Source organism: Eumetopias jubatus, unplaced genomic scaffold (assembly GCF_037043125.1).
Source record: "Eumetopias jubatus isolate StellerSeaLion01/CBP00866 unplaced genomic scaffold, mEumJub1_p1.0 scaffold_7, whole genome shotgun sequence".
Taxonomy (NCBI): Eukaryota; Metazoa; Chordata; class Mammalia; order Carnivora; family Otariidae; genus Eumetopias; species Eumetopias jubatus.
Genome location: NW_028274813.1, coordinates 138,296,375 through 138,318,916, shown reverse-complemented (window position 1 = coordinate 138,318,916; position 22,542 = coordinate 138,296,375). Strand labels below are relative to the sequence as shown.

General features: G+C 57.9%; 2 protein-coding genes across 4 annotated transcripts in view; one reads left to right on the top strand and one right to left on the bottom strand.

Moving 5' to 3' along the window:
• APBA2 (amyloid beta precursor protein binding family A member 2) overlaps positions 1-8,562 on the top strand; it is a 65,275-nt gene extending 56,713 nt beyond the window's left edge. For both annotated transcript variants that reach the window (XM_088025212.1, XM_088025211.1), the window contains 2 exons: positions 5,879-6,019; positions 8,491-8,562. In XM_088025212.1, the coding sequence (XP_087881338.1) occupies positions 5,879-6,019; positions 8,491-8,562 (213 nt within the window). The remainder of the gene's footprint in view (positions 1-5,878; positions 6,020-8,490) is intronic.
• A 5,430-nt stretch (positions 8,563-13,992) lies between these two features.
• ENTREP2 (endosomal transmembrane epsin interactor 2) overlaps positions 13,993-22,542 on the bottom strand; it is a 449,980-nt gene continuing 441,430 nt past the window's right edge. For both annotated transcript variants that reach the window (XM_088025210.1, XM_088025209.1), the window contains 3 exons: positions 17,165-17,371; positions 15,352-15,426; positions 13,993-14,315 (listed from right to left, as the gene is read on the bottom strand). In XM_088025210.1, coding sequence (XP_087881336.1) covers positions 13,993-14,315; positions 15,352-15,426; positions 17,165-17,371 — 605 coding nt within the window. The remainder of the gene's footprint in view (positions 14,316-15,351; positions 15,427-17,164; positions 17,372-22,542) is intronic.

Sequence of the window (22,542 nt, the reverse complement as noted above, 5' to 3'; positions counted from 1 at the left end):
TTGGCACTTGCACCCAGGCATGGGGGCCCAGCCAGGTTGTCTGCATCCCCTGGGGGACTTCTGTCCAGGTCAGTGCATCTGTCCCAGGAGCTGGCTGGGGGGTGGTGTGGCCTGGCCCTGCCCAGCCAGGCTGCATACGTAGGTGCCCTTGGCACAAGTAGCTGCCCTAGGGACTCTGCAAAAATAAATCGCCCAGGGTCTCTGGCTGCAGCAGCTGTGAGCACTGTGTGGATGAGCACGGGCCCCACGCTCAGGGAGGCGCTAGGAGGGGCCTCCTGACCTGCCTCTGACGTGCTAAGCCCTCATCCAGGGCCTGCCTGGGAGCCATGCTGCTCCTTCAGAAGTGCCACCCTCCCAGGCTCCTGTGTGGGACTGTGAGCCCAGGACAAGCCCGATGCTGCCCCCTCCCCAGACCCCTGCCTCTCTTCGGCTTGTCTAATTACAAGGGCCCAAGGAGGAGCGTGGGTACTCGTGAGGAGGCGACTGCCACACACAGAGGTTCAGTAACTCACCCCAGGGCCCACAGCCAGGGAGGCCATCTGGGACTGGGGGAGAGAAGGCGGGGGGCAGAGACAAGGAAGGAGCGGGGCTAAGTTAAGGCAAGCAGGAGACGATGGGGACGCCGTCCCTGGGGAAGCAGCGGTGAGAGACAGGTGCAGGGGGCTCTGCGGGCACGCGTGAGCCTGCCTTGTCGGAGGCGGCCGGAAGAAGGTAGGGTGGCTGATGAGGGGGCTGTCCTGGGGAGGTGAAGGGGGGTGGTCTCTGCAGGTGGGGACGGGCACGCCGGTCCATGTCAGTGGCTGCGAGGCTGAGGGCAGTGAGGAGGGCAGAGGCGCTTTTTGGAAGGTTTGGCAGGTGTGGGGATAAAGGCAGCAGCAGATCTAGGCTTTGGGGGCCTCGGAGCTGGGGGGAAATGATACCCGGTTCTGCAGACAGCATCGCCTGGGCCGCGCCTCCCGGGTCTCAGACGCCCGGACAAGAGTCCTGAGCCAGAGTGCTGGTCACTTCGTGGTGCCTCTGCCACGGGTCCAGGGTGTGTGTGCAGCTTGGGGCCTGGGGGCGACACTGTGGATGAGAGGCAGCGGCGGGGGGGGTGGCGGTGGTTCTTGGGACGTCCTCCCCAGTATGTGGCAGCTGGCCCCGAGAGCGCCAGGGACGGTTTTAGATAAAGCAAGCGATTCTGCAGGGATTCTCCTGCTGTGATGCATCCCGCCCCCCCAGTGGCCCAGAAAACGGCTCAGGCTCTCCCCCGGGGAGCTCGGAGGCCCTGGTACCAGGCAGCTGCACCCACAGCCACTGCTCAGGCCGTGTCCCAGCATCTGTGGCGGCTGATGAAGGCCACAGGCTCCGTCGCTCGGCGGGGGCCTCGTGGCAGTGGGAGGAGTGTGTTTGGGAGAACACTCCGAAGGCCAGAGGGTGCTGGCTCTTCCTGACCGAGGGCTTGCTCTGGGGGCACGAGAGCAAGGCTTCGCCCTCACAGCGTGGTCAGGTCGGACCTCGGCTTCCAGCCCACCCAGCCTACCCAGAGGGACCTGGCCTGGTAACCGTCCCCTCCCCTGTGGTCCCCTGCCGCCTTGCAGTCGTGGAGCGTCCCCTGGCTGGCACCTCGCCCATGACCACCGGCCTCCTTGTCCCCAGTGCCCGTGAGGCTCTCAGAGGTTCCCTTCGGCCCTCACCAAGCCCCACGTGGAGTCCTGGCTCCCGGGAGCCCCTCCACCCCGCCTGACCACAGCAGGGCCGGAGGGTGGCAGGTCGCCTGGCTAGGAGATGGCATTCGTTAGCTCCTGGGCACAGCCCCTGCGGTTTCCTGCCTGATCGCTGCAGAAGCTTTTCCCATGGCAGGTGGCCGTCGTCCGTGTGCAGGGTGAGTGGTCCCAGCACGGGGGCGTCTGCGGAAATCTGGGTGCTGTCACGTGAGAGGTGAGAGGGAGGGTCCTCTGCACAGCTGTTAGTGTGCACACACGTGTGTGTGTGTACATACGGGTGTGCGCACGTTTGCATACAGGTGTGCATTAACGTGTGTGCGTGTGCACGTATTGCATACCTGTGTGTGCACACACCTGTGTGTGTTTGGGAGAGGTGCTAGCCCGGGCACTGGCCTCCTCCTGGAGCTTAGCGCAGCCTGTCTTTTCTCCAGAACGAGAGGCCCATGTGGCTAAGAAGCTGTATTACGTTTTGGGAATTGGCCTCCCTCACTCCCTTTTCTTTCAGACCCAGCTCTCTCCTGGGACATCTGTTTCTTCTTTTGTCTGTTTCAGTTGTGGTAAAATCAATTAACATAACATCTTAACCATTTTCAAGCGTCCAGTACGTTGTGCAGCCCTCTTGAGAAGTCTTCCATCGTGCAAAAGGGAAACTATGCACCCATCAAACACCAACTCCCCATTCATCTCTCCCAAGCCCAGCTTCTGGCAGCCACCATTGTACCTTCTGTCTCTCTGAACTTGACCGCTCTAGGTGCCTCATAGACATGAGTGGAATCAGACAGTACTTGCCCTTTGGGGACTGGCCTTAGTTAACTCCCAATGCCCTCAAGGTCCATCCACCTTGTAGCCTGTGTCAGAATTTCATTCCTTTTCAGGGCTGAATAATATTCCCTTGTGTGACTAGACCACATTTCATTTGTCCATTCATCCATCAGTGGACATTGGGTTGTCCCCGCCTCCTGATGGTAGTGAATCATGCTGCAGTGAACATGGTGTGCAGGACTTCTGTTTTTCCAGTCCGGCTAGTTTCATCGTTGCAAATACTCCTAGGCCCCCTGGTCCATCTGTCTGCGGTGTCAGTCCATCAATCAGTTCTAGGCACAAGGAAATGAAGGCCACCCCATGGGGAAGCTCTTCCCACAAGCCTCAGGCATCCCTGGGCAGCTGGTGTCTGCAAGGCTGGTCCAGTTAGGGAATGGCATTTTCTGTTACCATTTTACAGAGGACGAAGGAACAGGGAGGTCAAGGAACTTGCCCCAAGGCTCCCAGCTGGGAAGCGGCAGAGCAGGGCTCGGGCCTGAGGCCAGCCGTTGTGAAGAGCATGCTCACACTCCCACGGCCCATCATCAGACGCTTGTACAAGGGGCCAGGGGCCAGGGGGCAAGCGTGCGCACTTGGCAGCACTTGCGAGCAATGCAGAGGCCGGTACGTTTGTATCTAAGGCCCAGGGTGTTAGTAACCAACGTAAGTGTACACGGGGCCCTGCTTATGGCCTCGGTGGTGGGCCCGCTCGTCTCTCCTTTCACCAAGACTGCAGGGACTGCTGTGTCTCCCAGCAGTGTGGTGCCACTCGGCCAAGTTCCCCTGAATCCTCTGGAGAAGTTTGCTGACATCTGAGTTAGTCTTGCACAAGTGCTTTTTCCATTTTCAGCTCCATTACACCCAAAGTACAATGCATTAGTTTGCAGACAGGCCCCGGATGACCCAGTTAGCGCTATTTCCTAAATGGATCCTTCCTCTCGCTTCCCAAAACACCACCATTCAAGAAATCAAGATGTCTCCCGCGGGGAGACACCAGCCTTCTCCCCCGCAGAAGTGCACCCTGTGAGGTTGGAACGCACCCTGGTTCCCGTGGGCATGCCTCATTCGGGAAGGCCAGGACCTGTGTGTGCGCGCGCACAGCCTTCTCCTCAGCGTGTCTTGCTCCCCTTCTGTCCTCTCCCCCGGCCTAGCCGGGGTCACTGCCAGGGTCCAGGTCCATCCTCCTGGTCATTCCCTCTAAAGGGGCAAAGCTGTGTGTCCTGCTCCCTCTTCACTTTCTTTCCCTGACTCTCCATGACTAGGGAGGAGGCTGCCAGCAGGGACGTAACCGAGCCTGCACCTTCTACCGACTGTCCCAGCTTCTTTGCCCGGGAGCACACTGGGCCCTGCCTGACACTAGGGCAGGCCGGGAAGTGAGCCCGGTCACCCTGAAGCAGCTTCCTCGGGACCTCCCAAGAGCCAGTTACAGTGGGCACAAAATGCCCTTAAATCGTTTGGGGGGCAGACAAGGAATAGAAGTTACTCCTTAATTCTCGTATGGAGAATTGGGGCAGTCAGGTAGGCCACCCTGCTTCTCTCTCTCTCTGCCGGCCCCTGGTTGAGCCCCGTCTGAGCCGAGTGCTCGGGCTCCAGGACTGTGACCCGCTCTGTGGCAGGAGTCTAGTTGGCTGGGCAGTTGTGGCCTGGGACTGTGACGTCAGTCCGCACATGTCTCCTACTGGAAAGACAAGAGACCCCGAGGGCCGAGAGGGACCCACACGGTTGGTTGAGAAAGGCCTGTGGCATCAGTGACAAGGCAAAAATCCACAAAACAAAGGACAGATGGGAATCCTGCATATGGTGCCAGGGTCAGCCTGTGGGCAGTGGCCTTCTGAGCCTGTCTTGGCTTCGAAAGTTGCCATGCCAGGTCCTGAGGGAGGGAAGGGGGGGTAGGCGAGGGGGGAGGGCCGTCCTGTCGAAGGGGAGCGTCATCCCCCAGCAGCCTTGGAAATCAAAGGTTAGATGCGAGGTGGCTCTGACACAGGCAGGGGTCCCAGGGGTGCGGCAGGGGGGTGTTCACCATGAGGCACAGAGGCGGGTCCCGGATAATGTCGAGCCTTGCCGTGGAATAAGAAGAGCAGTGAGGTGCACAGAAGGGTTTAGTTGTCCTGCCTGCATTGAACACCACCTGTGGTTGGGCCTCCTGCCGGCAGGCCGACCCTTGGCCTCTTAGGGTGCTGACCCGACTCACCCTTCCTGATTCTGGGTTGGGGTCCCCTGCCTTTTCAAGTATGAAGATGCCTTAAAAAGTGACCAAATCCTCAATGAGGCAAGAGCCGTAATGGCAGTGTTTTCGAATTAAGGAAACCGTAAGGACAAAGGCACCATGAATTCGGCGAGGCCTTTAGATGATGTGGGGTGGCCCCCGGGCACTCAGAGGACAGGGTCCAGCCAGCCTAGGCCGCTCATGCCTGGCTCGGGGCTGGGCCTTCCTCATTCTCCAGCATGGCTGGTGGGGTGTGGTGCTCCAGGGCTGCTGAGCTAATGCTGGGGAAGGGGTCACCGGGGTCTGGCCAGTGCTTGCCGAGGTGCCTGGGGTCAGGTGCTGGGGCAGGGTGGACTGGAGAGACCTCTGGTGGTGGGTGGGCCCTCAGGAAGCCTCAGCCGCAGGTCCCTGCTGTTGGACCTGCTTCTGCCCTTGCACTGGGTTGTTGGAAGCAGCATGGTGGGGAGGGACATAGTGTCCTCTCTGTTTGCTCCCGCCACTGCATCTCCAGGACTTCAGCATCCCTCCTACAGAGCCATCGGGGTGCAGCCGGCCCACCTTCTCCCCTGAGCCAGCAAGTCTCGCCCCTCTAGGGTCTGCCGCCATCTCCCCGTTGTGGTGGGAGAAAGGTGGGCAGGTGTCCACACCTTTCTGATGTTGTGATCTTTAGTGAATTCCACACGCAGGTGGATTTCACAAACTCAGGGCCTTCATCATCATTTCCCCAAACTTTCCGTTGTCGGCTCATGAATTCATCACCTCCTTGTGAGATGGAAAAAGTGACTTCTTCGCTTGTAAGAGGATCAGATGGGGCTGGTGGAGAATCTTCCAGAATGTGCTTCCACTGTGCACACCACCAGCCCTCTCCACCCCCCTGACGCAGGAACAGAGGCTCTGGGATAGCTGGGTTGGGGTGGGGGGAAGCAGATCCCCGGAGGGCCTGCAAGGTTCAAGCACAAGGCCGTGCTGTTGACTTGTGTTTTTTAACCTAGTCCAAATCATAAACGCCCCCGTTGGTGAGTCAGCAGATTGCATGTAGAAGCATTTGTCCCGAGGGCTTCTCCCTCAGCGTGATTCATGTCCCTGCTTCCCGCTTGGGGACTGCGGTGAGCTCCCGGCGGGTGTGGCGGGGACTTGTGTGCTGACCTGACACGTGTCTGCCTAGATCTGCAGCCTCATGCGAGGGGGCATCGCAGAGCGAGGAGGCGTCCGAGTCGGCCACCGCATCATTGAGATCAACGGGCAGAGTGTGGTGGCCACGGCCCATGAGAAGATAGTCCAGGCTCTTTCTAACTCAGTCGGAGAGGTAAGGCCACTCCCCGTCGTCACCCTGCTGGAGTCTGAACCGGAGTCTAGGGCCCTCTGAGCCCCACATTTCCGTGCCCAACATCTGTGCCCCTGAGGGGGCTTCTAGGAGGTGCTCGGGAAAGCCACCGGCCCCTTCCCAGAAAAACCTTCCTTCTCAGGAGAGCCCGCCCTTGCTGGGACCTTGGAGCATGCCTGTGCTGGTCATGTGCTCCCACCTTGACCTCGGCCCGTCACTCCCTCTCCAAGGGGCGCTGGGCATCAGCCGAGCCGGTGGGGCTGTGTCTCTCTGCCAGGGAGTGCCCGTGACAAGGATGAGCAGAGCGGCGGGCGGCGTTTGGCTGTTCACTCGGGCTCTGTGCCGCAGATAGGAGGGCGAAGGTGGTGGCCGCCGTCTCTGGAACTGGGTCTTGCATGCTCCTTGCGGGAGCCCTGCCCGCTGCAGGCCTCACCGCCCCAGAGCACAAGGCTCTGGGCCGGGGTTCGCCCCTCTGTCTGCTTCCTGCCATCTTCCTGCCCACGGAGCTGCTTCACCCTTTCCTGCACCGCTGGCTTTAAACTTCCTCCTTTTCTAGTTCTTTCTGGCATCCGTGTGATGCCAGCTTGAGGTGGACGAGGGTCAGAGCAGGGGGGCACAATTCTCCCCAAGGAACTCACAAGTGAACAGGGTCATTCAGGGTGAGAAGTAAGGTGCTCAGAGTCTGCGGAACCGGGGTCCGGAAGGGGGCCTCCCCCAGCGCCAGTGTGTGTGGGTGTTAGCGGCAGTGGGGGCGTGTGAAGGGGGAGTCAGAACGAATGGGGTGAGGGTCCCCCTGGGACAAGCGCGGGAGGCTGAGGCCGCTGCAGAGGTGGGTCGGCCGAGGGGTCATTTGCAAAGGGCATGGGTGCCTGGGGTGGGGGGAGTCCACATTTGATTCTCGGGGCTATGGAGGGCCCCGGGGCACTGAGCAGGGCAGTGGCAGGCTCAGGCTCTGTGGCGGTGGGAGAGAGGGTATGGCTTCCATCTTGTAGCCACTGGGGGTGAGCTTGGCCCCTGGATGAGTGGGTGGGTGCTGTTTCCGAGGCGGCTTCTGGCCACATTTGCTGGGGGCCTACTCTGTATTTTGTGAAACTGCCAGGCTAGGGGAGGAGGCCTATTTTTCTGGAGATTGGTGGTGGCAGATGGCTGGCTCTCAAGAGGGAAGAGGGGGGCCAGGTAGGCGCCATTAGCCTCCTTTTACAAATGGCTTCGAAGAGAAAAAAATCCAATTTTCCTAAGTGGATGTTTGAAACGGCCACCCCACTGGGGTGATCAGCCTCACACCTACAAAGAAACCAATCAGGTGGAGGAGAAATGTTTCCAAGTCTTCAGACCTGAGACGAATTGGTATTCGAAGAGACACAGAGGCAGCCGAGGGTATGGCTGGGGGATGGAAGTGTCTGCCTGCCGTCTTCCAGCATCCCTGAGCACAGGTGGGAAATCAGTCCCTGGTAGCAAGATGTGAGGTTTGGGGTGGGTTTCAGGTTGAGGAATGACACAGAATGTTCCCCTGATGGAAGAAGCCATGCTTCACCATGGATGATGGTGGCATTAAAATCTAAATTGATCACGTAGGTCCTGGTCAGGGGGGCAAGCCAGGAGCATGTGACCCTGAAAACCCTCTGCATGACTGGCCTCTCTGGGTTGGTCAGACGGGGGCCTGAGACCTGCTTGCTGGAGGAGGGGCGGCCACACCATGCTCCCCACTGCTGCCTCTTGCTGGGCACTGGGAGGGTGAGGCCCGCCGCACCCATGCCATCCAGACCTCCCAGAGCCACAAGGCCTGAGCCTGGCATAGTCCTGGGAGCAGGGTACTAAGAGGAGATCAGAGCAGCAGAAGCAGAGCCCAGCTCCTGTGCTTCCACTGGTTTAACTCTTCCTCCCAGAGCCGTCACGGGGTGGGGGTGGGGGGGTGGGCACAAGGTCAGCCACCCTGGGGAGCCATCTTGAGCCTCACTGCTTGTGTACCCAGCCCCTTGGAGCCAGAGAGTGAGAGCCAGGCTCCGAAGGCTCATTTGCTGACCCCCAAAGGATGGGGGGACAAGTTCTCGGACCCCAGAACACTCACATTCCCTGGCTTCGTGGGATGGGTTTCAGAGTCCTAGGCACCCCCAGCCTGCTCCCAGATGAGTGGGCAAACCGTAGTCACAATGAAAAGTCTGTTTTTTTGCCCCTCTGCTGTCAGCTTGAGCTGAGGGAAAAACTAGCACTTGAACGTGTGTGCAAAACCCTCTAGAGGGCGGGTAGGAGAGGCCAGCGAGGAGTCTGCCGTGCCAGCAGACGCTTTCTAAACCTCCATCGAGGTGGTCATTCCTCCTTCACTGGGCAGAAAACCCTCAGGGGGGTCCCGAAGCGAGCTGGCTGCCAGAGTGTTGGATTTGTGTTGGTGGCATCAAGGGGCCGCGGGAGGCCAGCGCGGGAGAGCCAGTTCAGCCCCTGTCTCTCGTTGACAGATCCACATGAAGACCATGCCTGCCGCCATGTTCAGGCTCCTCACGGGCCAGGAGACCCCGCTGTACATCTAGGCCCACCCAGCCTGCATCACCCAGCCCGCCTGGGTTCAGAGGAGCCCGAAAGGCTGGACCCAGGACCTGACCCCTGACCCCACAGCCCGCCCAAGGACACTGGCTCCTCCGAAGGGCGTGCCCTCACCACCCACTTTTTTTTTTTTTTTGGACAAAAGGGGGGGATGTCTTCATCAAAGGAGAGTCACAGGAAGCATCTCTGTAGAACAGTCACGTGTTTTGCCCATTCTGACCCGTCTTCTTGTTGCGACGGACAAGGCTGTTTCTCTGTAGCTGTGTGTGATGTGGAGTGTGTCTTTCCTCCCTGAAGCCGTGGAGAGCGGACGTGAAGGGAGCCCCGCCAGGACAGCAAGCTCCTTCCCGGGACGGGGGGCCCTCGGGGTGCTTCGGGGGAGGGCGATCGCGCTGCTGCAGCTGCTCGGCTCCCGGGGTGCGACTTGTAAGTGAAGTCCGGGAACATGTGATTGTACTGAACCAGAAGGGAGACGGTCCTGAGTTAAATAAAAGATGATGGCCACAACATGGAAACTCCATATTTATTTAGACACTATCACGGTTTTGACTTTTACTTTGACAAGCCATTCTTCAGACTTTAGGGTTTCCGGGTGACCCGCCCGCGCACCTACCACTCCTGTCCACACCGGAGGCTCGGAGGCTCCGTGGACTTGCGTGGGCACGCCCCCTGCCGGCCGCCTCTCCCCGCCCCCATGGGGGCGGGGCCCGCTGGCCACGCCCCCTGTTGACCACCTCTCCCCGCCCCCTCAGGGGCGGGGCCCGCTGGCTCCTCCTCCCAGGGACACGGGGCGCAGCGGCCGCCCTGTTTCCAGTCTCTGTCCACACACACACACACACACACACACACACACACACACACACACACACACACACACACACACACACACACACACACACACACACACACACACACACACACACACACACACACACACACACACACACACGCGCGCGCGCGCGCTCCCCCACCCCGCAAACGCCGAACCCACCCTGGCAGACTCTGCCACTCCCGGGGCCGCCGGTGGCAAGCGCAGGTCACTGGGCGAGCCCGGCGTCTACATGAGCAGTATTCGAGCGTGTGTAGATACAGTGAAACGTAGTCTAGTTCGGTTCATTAGAGGTCATTGTTAACTGACGTCCTTTTGTCTGGAAGTCTCTTTCTTTTGGCCCCGGCCTTGAAGAATACACTGTGACTTAAGAAGCCTTACCATGCAGTAACTAAAGCTTTAGGATTACTGTATTCAAGGAGTGACCTGTGTGTTGCATGCAGCCGACCTTAGGAAGACTCGCTAATAGCACTAATAAAGCTGAAGTCCTGACGAAAAGTGGTTTGTGTGGCTGGTTTGTTAACGGAGGAATGGATGCCCCTCTTCCCTCCACCTCGAGGCCTTACACCGTGCCTCTGCAACAGTGCTGTGTTTGCTGAGAGCATCCCCTTCAGGTCTGGGGCCTGGGGTGGGGGGGAGCTCTTTCCGGGGAGGTCAGAGGGGTGGGTGCTCCAGCACTGGGTGTCAGGCCTGCACCCACCCCCCCAATCCCAAGGAGGAGACAGGCTGCTAACTTGAATAAGGGAGAGAAGGAGTCTTGCCATTCTCCTGGTTTAAATTTTGGTGATTCCAGGAGAGGTGAGTTCTATGCGTGTGTATCTGTAAAACAAAGTCGGACCATCCATCCCAGTGGTGTCTGCTTACCTAGAGGGTTCTTTGTGGCCTGTCACCTGGTGTAGGGAGGTGGGGTGAATGTGGGCTTTGATCAGAAGGCCGGGGGTGGGGTTTGCCCCCCCAACCCCGCGTTGGTCCGGGGAGCTTGGCCTGGTAGGACCCACCTCTGGTCTGCCCACAAGCCATCTGCACTCCACGCTATGAGCTATTCACAAGGCCCTTCGCAGCTAGCCTGAGATGGCCCACACCCTTGGGTGACGAGAGGGAATGTCACCTGCATACAAGCTGGAGGGAAAGGGCCTCCGCTCTGGAGAGCCAAGGGGTATGTCCCTGCATTGCCCAAGAAAGGGCAGGTGAACAGGCTCCAGAGACAAAAGCCATGGCTAGCGAATGACGCAGGGTGGGGGTGGGGGTGGGGGGGGGGTCCTACCAAATGATTCACATAAAAAAAGCCAAATGAAAGAGCGCTCTGAGCCAGTGGCCTGCATTCTTCCGGGAAGCCTTGGATGTCACATGCTTGGAGGGGCAGCTGTGGGCCAGCCCTGACGGGCACCTGCCCTCTACCTCCCAGCCCCCAGGCCCTACCCTTTTCTGGAATGATGTTCGGAGACACGGTTGGCCAGCCACAGGTGCCTCACACTCCCTGCCAGCCGCCCGAGACCCTGGTCTTCAGAGGCACACACGGGCTCTCTGCCTCTCTGTCCCAATTAGACCCAGAGACACAGAGGCCAGAAATAGTTTTTATTAAAACACAGATTATGAAAACACCTTGAGGTACATTAAATAAATACAACCTTCAAGTTGTACAAACAGGTCTCCTGTGGCTTGAAAACAACTTCCTATAAATTCTGCCTAATAGCAGCATCTGTGAATCAATACAACTGAGGGGCGGGGGGGTGGGAACCACATCCATTTGAAAGCAGCTTCAGCTTTCTGTTACATGGTTTGTTACAAGCATTCAAGCTGCATTGTTGTCACCAGCTGAAGGAGACCTTGTGAAGGATGAGTCCCCCGCTTGTTCACCATAGAGATGGGGTCTAGAGCTCACCCACCTCAGCGTTCTTTTGCCCCCCCATGCAACTGGCAGTGTCTGAACAGGCTCTGGCCCCCATGCTGAGCTGACCACATTTGGGTTGTGGGGAAAAGGCAGGGAGAGTGCCCAGGACCCAGGTGTGTGCAGGTCGGGGGCGGGGGGGGGGGGTCCCTGCAGGTGGGGGTCCCGTGCCTTACCTTGCTGGGGCAGCCCGTGAGGCTCTGCCCTGGCCTGCTGATGCTTTATCAGGAGGAGAGCAGGGAGGCCGTGCACCAGCAAGGGGAACCACATGGTCTGGGCTTGGGGTGCTGCCCAGACGCTGCTGGGCAGAGCAGGGTCTTGGGTACTAGAACTGGCTTGTTCCTAGCGGCTCTAACTGGCACTTCTCTCTTCCCGGGACCTTTCCCGGAAGCTGGGACCCTGGGCCCTGCTGGAGCCCACGTGGGCCACCTGGGGCCCCTAGCGGATGGGCAGAACGTTCTAGCTCAGTGGTATAAAACTGGGTACAGTCTCCTCACCTGCAAGATAGAGTTGCTCTGAGAGCAAATGCACAACTGAGCGTGGAAGACGCGTGAAGAGCAGGGCTCTTGAGAACATCCGGGACTCTGGGCTTTGGCCAGAGCACCTGCTTCTACCCAGGTGGAGGTCCAGGCTGCCGCAGGAGCTCACGATGGCAGAAGAAACACTGTCCCGCTGCAGGGAGGAGAAGCGAGGGACACAGAGCGCCAGGGTGGGCTGCACAATAAAAATACTGATGGCCGAGCTCTACCCCAGAGCTGCGAGTGCGAGGGTAAGGGGCTGGCCTCACTCAAATTGCAGCCACGTCGGAGAGTGCAGGCTTAGCTCTGGGGCTCGGCCCAGGGACACTGCTATGTGTGCCCCCAAGCCCAAGTGTGGGCCCCCCCACATGCAGGCGAAAACCCCTGCAGCTTGCTAAGCTCTGGTTCCCACCCCAGGGACACCGAAAACGCCCAGATTCAGAAGCCATGAATGCTGTGCTGATGGGCTCAGGGGAGGCTGTTTGGAAAAACCATCAGTTAACTGTACCAGTGAAGGAATTTGCTTTGGGCGGGGGGAGGGATTTCAAAAGCCCTCGGCTGAGAAAAATGAGAGAAGAGATTTCCCATTTTGTAGTCTGGATAAAGTGCTCATAATTCATCTCTGGGATTCTCCCGTGGAAAAGTTCTGGTTGGCTTCAGAAGGCCTGATGGGTATTCTTCCAGCTCTGTCACCTCAGCCAGAGGTGAGGAGGCAATGACCAAGAACATTTACTGAAGCCAAGTGTTCAAAGCTGACCGTCACTGCAGGCTCCCCCACACCTCCGTTGCTGGGAGCTCCAGGCGTCCGGATTGCAGACCCAACCCCGCCAGCCCCTTCTCAGTGCCAACCACACGACGTCCCCAGCACGTTGGCTACGGTGGGGCGCAGAGCAGAGGGCAGGGCAGCCCACGGCCCCTAGACGCTGGACGCCAAGCAAGAGTGGGCAGCGGTCGGCTCCTCTCCTTGCGTTCCCCATGCCAGGCCCCTGGGCTCTCGGTCGACGGCTGTGGGTGCTGGGCTGCCTTGTTCAAGGCAGGGCCATGGCACGGGCGCTGGTGGCCACTGCTGTGGATGGCACAGGGACAGGCGTTCCCATGGCTGCAGAAAGTTCTGGAGGACCGTGCTGCTCCAGGGCCGTTGTCGGAAGTGGCTGGTGTTAATGTTGCCAGAACATGAGGGCCGATGGGGAGGGGGGAGACCAAGAAAGGCAAAAGGCCCAAGCTGCCGCTGCAGGGAGCTTCCACGTACCCAACTCGGCAGGTGCTGTGTGGAAAGATGATTTACAACCTGTGTCTTCTGCTGCCTGGCTGGGAAGGGGATGCTCTGGGTCATCAGCGACCTGCTTTCTGAGGAGGCACACAGATCCTGGGGTACAGGCCTCCTCCGCCAGACCCCCACCCGTCCAGGCCGTCCTGGGGAGGGCAGACGCAGGGAGAACCCTCCAAAGGGGCTCCCCAAGAGTGTCTGCAGAGGAGGAGACAGCCAGAGAGACAGTGGGGAGGGTACTCCATGGAGGGGCGCTGGGGAGGAGAGGCCCAGGGGACCAGGGGACCTGGGCGGGGTGGGGGTGTCCAGCAAAGCTCCCTGCCGCACCAGCTTGCTTCCTGGAGGCGGCCAGGCCACGCTGAGGTCCCCTGATGTGATTCGTAGGCACGACAGCCCTGCATCCTGCGGGCGGAGAGCTGGGCCCGGGCTGCCCTCCGTGCCAGAATTACCCATTTTCTTTCCAGGCAGCACACGATAAAGGGTAGATTATTGAGTGATACAAACCATAGAAGAAAATGGTCTCATTTTACTCGATGTCCCCCTCTATCCACTAAACACTCAACTGAATCGGAGGTGGGGAGAGTCTTGCTTTTTGACGGCCCTGATTTTGAAGATACTTAGCATCTCTAGTGTCACCTGCCACTGTGTTCCCGGAACGCTGGGTAGGTAGGTGCTACATGCCTGACAAAACCAAAGAGTTCACGGTGGCCACGAGAGTCATTTTTCTGTATTGGTGGAATAGGTAGGAAGTGTCATCCCCAAGACAACTGACTGGATCCTCCTGAAGAGAGGGACGGCAGCTCGCGGCCTGGGCCACCCGGAGATCTGGGCCGCAGGCCCCTCCCCGCCAGCACAGTGGCCTCCAGCAAGGACGCGCCGGGCCCAGGCCCGTCCGGGTCAGGACCCTTGGCCTGGTCACACCTGGTCCCGAACACCGGCGCTGAACACGGCCCCCTCCCCGTGGGGCTCCTCAGGGGGGCCGGCTGGGCGGAAGGTGCCCACCACGTGCCGCACCTCGGGAGGGAGGGCACAGTTCGAGTGTTCCCGAAACTTAGCCACCAACACCCTGGCGTCTGCGTGGGCCTTGCTGTCCACTAGAGAGTGCGGCCGCTCTTTGCAGACCGTCTGTAAGGCCGCCAGCTTTCCCCGCGGGTCGCCTTTCCGGGGATCCAGTGGCCCAGGGGGCGAGAGCGGGCGCCGACCTGCACAGGCAGCCGCGACAGAGTGAGCTCGGGCAACTAAAAATCAAGGGAAAAGATAACATCTGAAAACAACCAAAACAAGACAAAAAGCAGCCGTTAAGTGAGTTCTTGACAAAGCAAATGCAAGCCTGCTTGAGACACACTTTCGGCTGGCATTTCCACGTCCCCGGGCTGGCGCGCTGGGTCATCCCCGCTTCATCCCCGTTGTGGCCCGGCCCCCGTCAGCCCTGAGCTGAGCTGGGGCTATAACCTAGAGGGGCCACAGCCCCCCGGCGCTGAAGGGCTGGAGATCGGAGGGCAAAATGCGAAGCGGGCGGGGCGAGAGGGGCACGTTCAGGTGGGGATCCCCCTTGTATTCGGTTCTCCGCTGGGGGGGGTGGTCCTTCTCGGCCTCGCTTGGCTCAGTGACCGTTGCCCTTGTGGGTCTGATGGCATCTAGAGATGGGTCTGCCTGAAGGCCAGAGCTGGGGGTGACAGAGGGGCAATGAGGGCACCCCCCACCACGTGCAGGGCTGACAGCAGCCACTGCTCACTGGCACCAGAGCTCAGAGCACCCGGAGCCCTGCAGGCCAAGGCCAGGGGCACTGGCACTAGCTCCCAACAGGGCCCACGGCTGCTCCGGATGACCCGAAGCATAAGCCATGGTCTGACGGTGCCGCCTCCCCAAGGACCAGATTAAGGCCTGACTTGCCCACAGCGCCGTTTCAAGTCACACAAAGGAAACACATCCCGGTGGCCTGGCATAGTTCTGGGGGCAGTGGGGCAAGGCTGACAATTCAGCACGAGAAACTCTTAAGAGCCTCACACATGAGGCCCATCTCCCCCGCCTCAGAGCGTCTCAGAAATTCGGTGGAACAAGCAGCCCCAAGCCCATTACAGCCGCTGTGGCCTCTAACGCGTTCCCTGGAGCCAGAAGGGAAGGCAAGGCCGTTCTCTGAAAGCCCGCAGAGCTGGGGAGCCAGTGCTCCTGGCCGACACCCTGAGGCAGCCAAGGAGCGCGAGTCACAACCCCCCCCACCCCGCCCCCGTCTCACAGCAGGTGTCAAAGTGCTTCAGAAAAGGAGTGTCTCACCGGTCCCCAGAGCAGCCCCGGACAGTCCTGCTTCCAGGTCCTGGCTGCAGGACGGGGTGTGTGATGAGGCATGGCCTTAATCAGAGAGAGAATCCAGTTAACAGGCGGCAGGGAAAACGGAGCTCCCGACGACACGAGCATTACCCTCCCGTGGCCGAGAACTGTCTTTGCGATGCGGCGGGACCCGCAGGGGGAGGCTTCTGCACTCCCGCCGAGCCGTGCGCCGTCTCATGGGCAGTCCCAGAGCTGGTGCCCCGCACGGGGCAGGCGGCATCCCCGGGCCCGGGCACAGTGCGGCGGGCCAGCGCCCCAAGCAACCCCAGTGCCCTTGGTCGGAGTGCCCATCCGCCCCGAGGGTCCCCAGAGACCCCCGGGGAGGCACACGCGGGACAGTAATGTCTAGCTGAGGAGAGGCTGTGCCGACGGCGTGGTGCGGGGACGCAGAGAAGGCCCTGTGACAACCTGTAATCAAACCGCCGCTTCTCCTCATCCCCACCCCCAAATGTCACGGTTTGCAGAGCCCGACTTTCCCTGCAGGGGGCAGAGGAGGCCATCAGGGGCCACAGAGCCGACAGGCCCGGTGCCTGGGATCGTCCCCCAGACGTGAACGGGTAACAGCCCTCGCGGGGAGGACGGAAGGGCTGAGCGTGGAATCCTCCAGCACAGGGCGGCGGGGGTGGGGGGGCGGGGGGGGGTGCAGAGGAGGGTCGGAGGGAGTCCTGTCTAGCGAGCTGGCAGCTGGACGTGGGAGGGGAGGGTGGCCGGACGGAGGGATGCAGGCCAAGGAGCCTGCAGGGCCAAATCTGGCTTTTCCACCAGGAGGGCCCTTGTAGGCAATGACCTTGGCGGGTTCCTGGTTCCTTCTGGGGATACAGTTCTCCTGGGACACGGATCCTGTGTATTTGGGGTTCAGCCAGACAAGACCACTGAGTCCAGGCCCCCAGCGGGCCTCTTCTGGGCTCTTTGGTTCCACTGTAGGAAGTCTACACTCCGATGGCCCTGCAGGCCTAAGTCCCACCCGACCTTACCGGCAAAGACACTGCCATCCTCCCCCCTCAAAACGAGCACCGGCTTCAGGGTGCACAAGGCCCCCTGGGGGGCTGGTGTGAAGGGCAAGTCCTGGGCTGCTGGGCACAGGAACTCTGATGCCAGGCCCGACAGCCCAGGGAGGGCGCCGCGCCCTCGGAGTCACGTGGGGTGATTGGGACCCAAGCTCCAGGCCACACAGGGAGGGCTGCCAAGGGGGGCCACGAGGCGCTATGTAAACACACCTGTGTCTGCCTGGGGCGGCTCTGGCTGGAGGACACCCTGCCAACCCAGCGCTGCCACTGAGGCACAGGCATGCCTTACGTGGCCCTGAGTTCCACCAGGCCACGAAGCAGGCACCGGCACTTCCCACAAGTGTGGAGCCCACGCTAGTCCCGGGGAGAGAGCCATCAAGGCCTATGGGTGGATACAGCCTGTGGTCACCTGCCCGACCTGAGTCCCCACCTGGGCCCCAGAGCTGGTGTGCCACCGGCAGGCTAATGTCAGGGGCTAGCCGACCCCGGGTGGGCTCTCATCACCCCAAACCTTCCATCCCTCCTCCCCGTACTCCCCAGCCTGAAAGTAGGAAGCCTGGTGGGTACTCAGCAAGGGGCCCCTGACTGTCTACCCTTCCCTAGGGCCCTCAGGCATTAAGGTCACATTCCCAAAGTGGCCCCTGAGCACAGGTCCCAAGGCCTGGCCTTGACTCTCAGCTCACTGAGGCCTGCAGTGTCCAGGGCAGAGCAGGGCACACGCTGGGGACACGAGGGGGCTGGACCAGTCATACCTGCCACACTGGATGAGCAAGAAGTGGGATCACTGGTGGAGCGGGCCACACGCCCGGTTCCTGGCACCGCCCATGTGCCCTGGTCAGGGCCCTCCGGGGACTCGAGGCCAGGTGGCAGGGGCTGCGAGGCACCCACGGGGCCTTCAGGGCTCAGGCCTGGCGCAGTGGCACCCTCGGATGCCAGGAGGCTCGAGCTATCTGCGGGCTCTGCAAGGCAAGGGACACAGTCTTAGCACTGGTGCTGGGCTACCACAGAGCCACCCAAGACGGGCCTGGTGCCTGCCCATGCTCCTGTTGGAGCTGAGAGTGAGTCTCAGCCTCCTGGAGCCCTCCCAGGGGGCCCGAGCCGTTTGCCCTTCAACACCCAATCTAGACAAACCTGTAATCCTGAAGGCACAGAAACATGGAGCATGCTTTATGGTGTAGGAAGGTTTGGGTGGACACCAGATGATCTCCCAAGAATCATTCCAGGGGGTGTATAGGGTGCGGGGCACTTACACTCTTCACACTCCACACTTCTCTCTCTCCATGAGAGATTAAAAGTCAGAAACCAGCCCCATCTCCCATCCAGGGTAGGCCTTGGGGGGTTTGAAGTCCAGGAAGGGGGAGGTCACAGGATACTCGATGCCCACACAGCACACAGCCCATGCAGAGAAAGGTGGGGCTCAGAGGGGCGGTAGGCCATCCTAGCTGGGTCCTCCTGGGCCCGAGAACCTGCCTGCTGCACACAGAGGGTATGGCCCAGGGCCTGGAGTGCCAGCCTTGCCCTGGTCAGGCAGGGGCGGGAGCCCGCCCGGGGAGGCCTGCCTGGTTCTCCAAGCGTGGGCCAGGCCGGCAGCATCAGCACTGCCCGGGGAATGTGTCGGCGTTCAGACCCACTGCACCAGAAACTTAGGGGTGGGAACAAGCCCCCAGGGGATTCTGATGCCCGCCCCCCCCGCCAAGTGTACGACCCACTGCTCTGTCCCTGTGATGCCGGTCAGGTCGGGCTCCAGCCCCTCACCACTCCAAGGCTGGCCCGCTGGGGGGACAGGATCAGAATCTGTCTTAACAAGATCGCAGGGGATCTGTGTGCACAGTATTAAGGCTCAAGAGGCACTGCTCCCTCTGCTCTTTTATCCCATTACCAGACAACATCAGAGCTGCCTTCCATGAGGCTCCTCACCCATCAGGGGCAGATTTTTGAGGTGAGAGGCCCACCCTTTGTAAGAACCACAGCAGCCTGAACAGCTCCAGGTGGGAAGCTCTGGGGTCTGTCTCTTCCATCCCTTTCCGTGGGTCCTGTGGGAGGCCTCTCTCTCCCTCCTGTGCGCTTGCCCCTCACCGAGGGGTTTACCGCTGACCTCCCACTTAGCCCTCTCAGCTCTCCCAGGCTACCACTCAGGAAACACGGCTGAGAAGCCTCAGGGGAGGAGGAGCTCGAGGCCACGCAGTGGTGGAGCCGGTTGGAAGCAGCCCACTTCTAGAGCACTCCGGCTTCCGCAGCCCTCCACTATCACCCCTGCCCTCTCCATAGACGCCGTGAGACAATTAGCAGTCCATCTGGAAAGACAGAAGGATGAACCTCACCTCACCAATCACAGCAAAAAAAAAAAAAAAAAAAAAAAACCCAACTTCAGGATGATTGATCTTTTTTCTTTCTTTCTTTCTTTCTTTTTTAGAGAGTGGAGAGGTAGGGGGAGGTAGGGGGAGGTAGGGAGAGGGGCAGAGGGAGAGGGAGAGAGAGAATCCTAAGCAGGCTCCACACTCAGTGCACAGCCCAAGTCGGGGCTTGATCTGCCAACCCTGAGATCATGACCTGAGCCGAAATCAACAGTCCCGGGAGCTCCAATCCTTTTCTTTTTTAAGATACTGGAAGAATAGGTGTAGAAAATACAGGAGAGCAAATCTACAACTTTGGAGTGAAGAAAGACTTTGTAAACATGATAGACACCAGAGAGGTAAAGCTTGATAAATCTGACAATAAGAAAAATCGTAAAAAAAAAAACCCAAAAAACACAAATTGTAAAAATTGTATGGCAAAGGCATCATTAACAGGGAGGAAGCCGAGCACAAACTGGGAAGGCGTCCCTGCGATGAACAGAGAAGGGAGAAAATGTCTCTATCTAACAAATATTTTTCTTATAAATTTACAAAAAAAAAAACCACCCCACAAAACACTGCAAAAAAGTGGGCCCCAAACTGACCTACAAGTAGGTAAAAACATGTAAAAAGGTGCTCACACCCCATCTTGTGTGTGTATCGTTCACCTGCAGGGATGATAAAGATCATCAGGAACGATGATGTCTTGGGGTGTCATAAACACCATTGGGGGGTACGGACACTAGCAATAAAACCCTTCCAGAACGCCATGTGGCCAACATGCCAAAACCTAAAATACCCATTTCCTTGGACTCTGCAATTTCACCCATAGGAACTGATTCTAAGGGAATGACTGGGCAAGCACTCAAAGCTGAATGTATCCATGTAGAAAAGAAACAGGTCCCTGTATCCTTAGAAAACCTCAAACCAATACCACCTCACGCCCGTCAGAAGGGCTAAAATTAACAAGTCAGGAAACGACAGATGTTGGCAGGGATGTGGAGAAAGGGGAACCCTCCTCCACTGTTGGTGGGAAAGCAAGCTGGTGCAGCCACTCTGGAGAACAGTATGGAGGTGCCTCAAACAGTTGAAAATAGAGCTACCCTACGATCCAGCAATCGCACTACTGGGTATTTACCCCAAAGATACAAATGTAGGGATCCGAAGGGGTACGTGCACCCCGATGTTTATAGCAGCAATGTCCACAATAGCCAAACTGTGGAAAGAGCCAAGATGTCCATCGACAGATGAATGGATAAAGAAGAAGTGGTATATATATACAAGGGAATAGTATGCAGCCATCAAAAGGAATGAGATCTTGCCATTTGCAACGACGTGGATGGAACTGGAGGGGGTTATGCCGAGTGAAATAAGTCAATCAGAGAAAGACATGTATCATATGACCTCACTGATATGAGGAATTCTTAATCTCAGGAAACAAACAGGGTTGCTCGAGTGGTGGGGGGTGGGAGGGATGGGGTGGCTGGGTGATAGACATCGGGGAAGGTATGTGCTATGGTGAGCGCTGTGAATTGTACAAGACTGATGAATCATGGATCTGTACTTCTGAAACAAATAATGCAATATATGTTAAGGAAAAAAAAAGAAGATAGCAGGAGGGGAAGAATGAAGGGGAGTAAGTCGGAGGGGGAGACGAACCATGAGAGACGATGGAGTCTGAAAAACAAACTGAGGGTTCTAGAGGGTAGGGGGGTGGGGGGATGGGTTAGCCTGGTGACGGGTATTAAAGAGGGCACGTACTGAATGGAGCACTGGTGTAGTACACAAACAATGAATCATGGAACACTACATCAAAAACTAATGATGTAATATATGGTGATTAACATAACAATAAAAAATTATTAAAAAAAAAAAAGAAAACCTCAAACCAGCTAGTGGAATTATTAACTGTATCAAAATCACACAGCCGCATATTAAAATTATTCTGAATCCTATTCACCCCTGCGGATTCCTCTGGATCTCCGTTTTCTCTCTTTTTTACAGCTTTATCACGGTATAACTGATATACAAAACCCCGCACATTTTTAATATGTACCATTTGATGAGATTGGACATAAGCATATATCCTTGATCCCAATTTTCTTAATGTCAGCGATAATCCAATGGCTGAATTCCTCAGGAAAACAGAGTCACAGAGAGAGAAATGTGACTTAGTTCCAAATCGCTATCATTAACAGAAACTTATAGAATTAGGGTAATACAACAGGGAAAGCTCATAGGCCAAGACATTCTTGTACCCCCTCACCGGCTTGTGTTGTGAGCCTGTTTACACAGCACTGATCATCCTAGTGGACTTCCAGCTTTTCACCTAACGGATCACAAGCATTTTTCCTAATTAATGTAAAATGACATATTTAGCATATGTATCATATCTTCCTCGACTCTTATCAATGGACATCATTGTCCCTGTAAGTGTAAGTTTTTACTTATGAAAAATGCAAGTTATCTTTATGCCCATGGTTTTCTTTTCTTTTTTTTTTGCATTACTCCCTTAGGGTGGTTCCAGAAGTGTGATCACCACATCTAACAGCATAAACATTTTTTATGGCTCTTTATCAAGATGCTCTGCCAAAGGGGTGGGTTGATTTACAAGCCTCCAGTCAGGGCTGGGTGTAGCACCTTCCCTCTGGCCTTGCCAGCCTTCATGTCCTCATTACTATTTTATTTCAGTAAGTGAAAAACAATACCAGCATCTATCCCCTTCCAGGCACCCCCCTGCCAATTCTAGAGCTCATACATGGGTCTGACAAGGTTGCAGGGTACCAGATGAGCACACAAGAAAGAATCACATCCGTACCGCCGTCGGTCACGCGTACTAACGAGTGTGCAGAAACCCAAAGTAAAAACGCCACTTACAGCCGCTCCAAAGAAAACGAAGCTCCTAAGTATACACCTAACAAAACATGTTCAGGATCTGTATTCTGAAAATGACAAAATGCTGATGAAAGAAGTCAAAGAAGATCCAAATCCACGGGGAGGCAGACCCTCTGCAGGCTTAATGACATTCCTGCTAAATTCCCAGCTCGAGTGTTTGTGGGCACGGACAAGTGGGTTCTAAAAGGGATATGGAAACACACAGGCCATAGATGGCCTAGAACAATCCTGATGAAGAGGAGCAGAGGGGAGGTGTGGCTTGCTGATGGGAAGGCTTAGCGCCGAGCGACCGGTCGTCAGCGCAGAGGGACTGACACGCAGACGAATGCCACGGAATACGGGGCCCGAAACTACCCCCACGCCATTATGCCCAGCTGACTTTTGTCAAAGGTACACAAGCAGCAAACGATCTGGAGCAGTTGGATATGCATAGACCAAAACAATGACAGGGACCTCAACCTCACCCCATCCAGAAATGACCTGGTGGGAGGCATCTTTTCTAAAGTGAAACGTGCTTGGCCTGCTGTCCCCTGAGTGTGTCTGTCCGTTCCTCTCCATATAACCCTGCCCACTTCCAGCCTGGCCCCTCTGCCCGGAGTCGGTGCTGGAAGCAGCCCTGAGCTTCCCAGTCGAGCCCAGCTAACTGCCCGCATCCTGGGCAGTGAGGAAGGCCCCGCCCCCTGCAAGAATTCCTGACTCCCCTGTCCATCTCTACCTGCCCTGGGCTCTGGGAGCCACCAGGCTGCTTGGCCTTGCCGACCACGCTTTCCTCCAGAGCGTGCGTTTTTGGGAGTGATGTGGCTGGAATGGGGACAGGGGGCCCCGTCGGTGCAAAGTCTGGCATGTACTGGGGGGGTGTGGTCACCTGTGGTGGGGGACCGAGACACGCTGTGCCCTGCAGC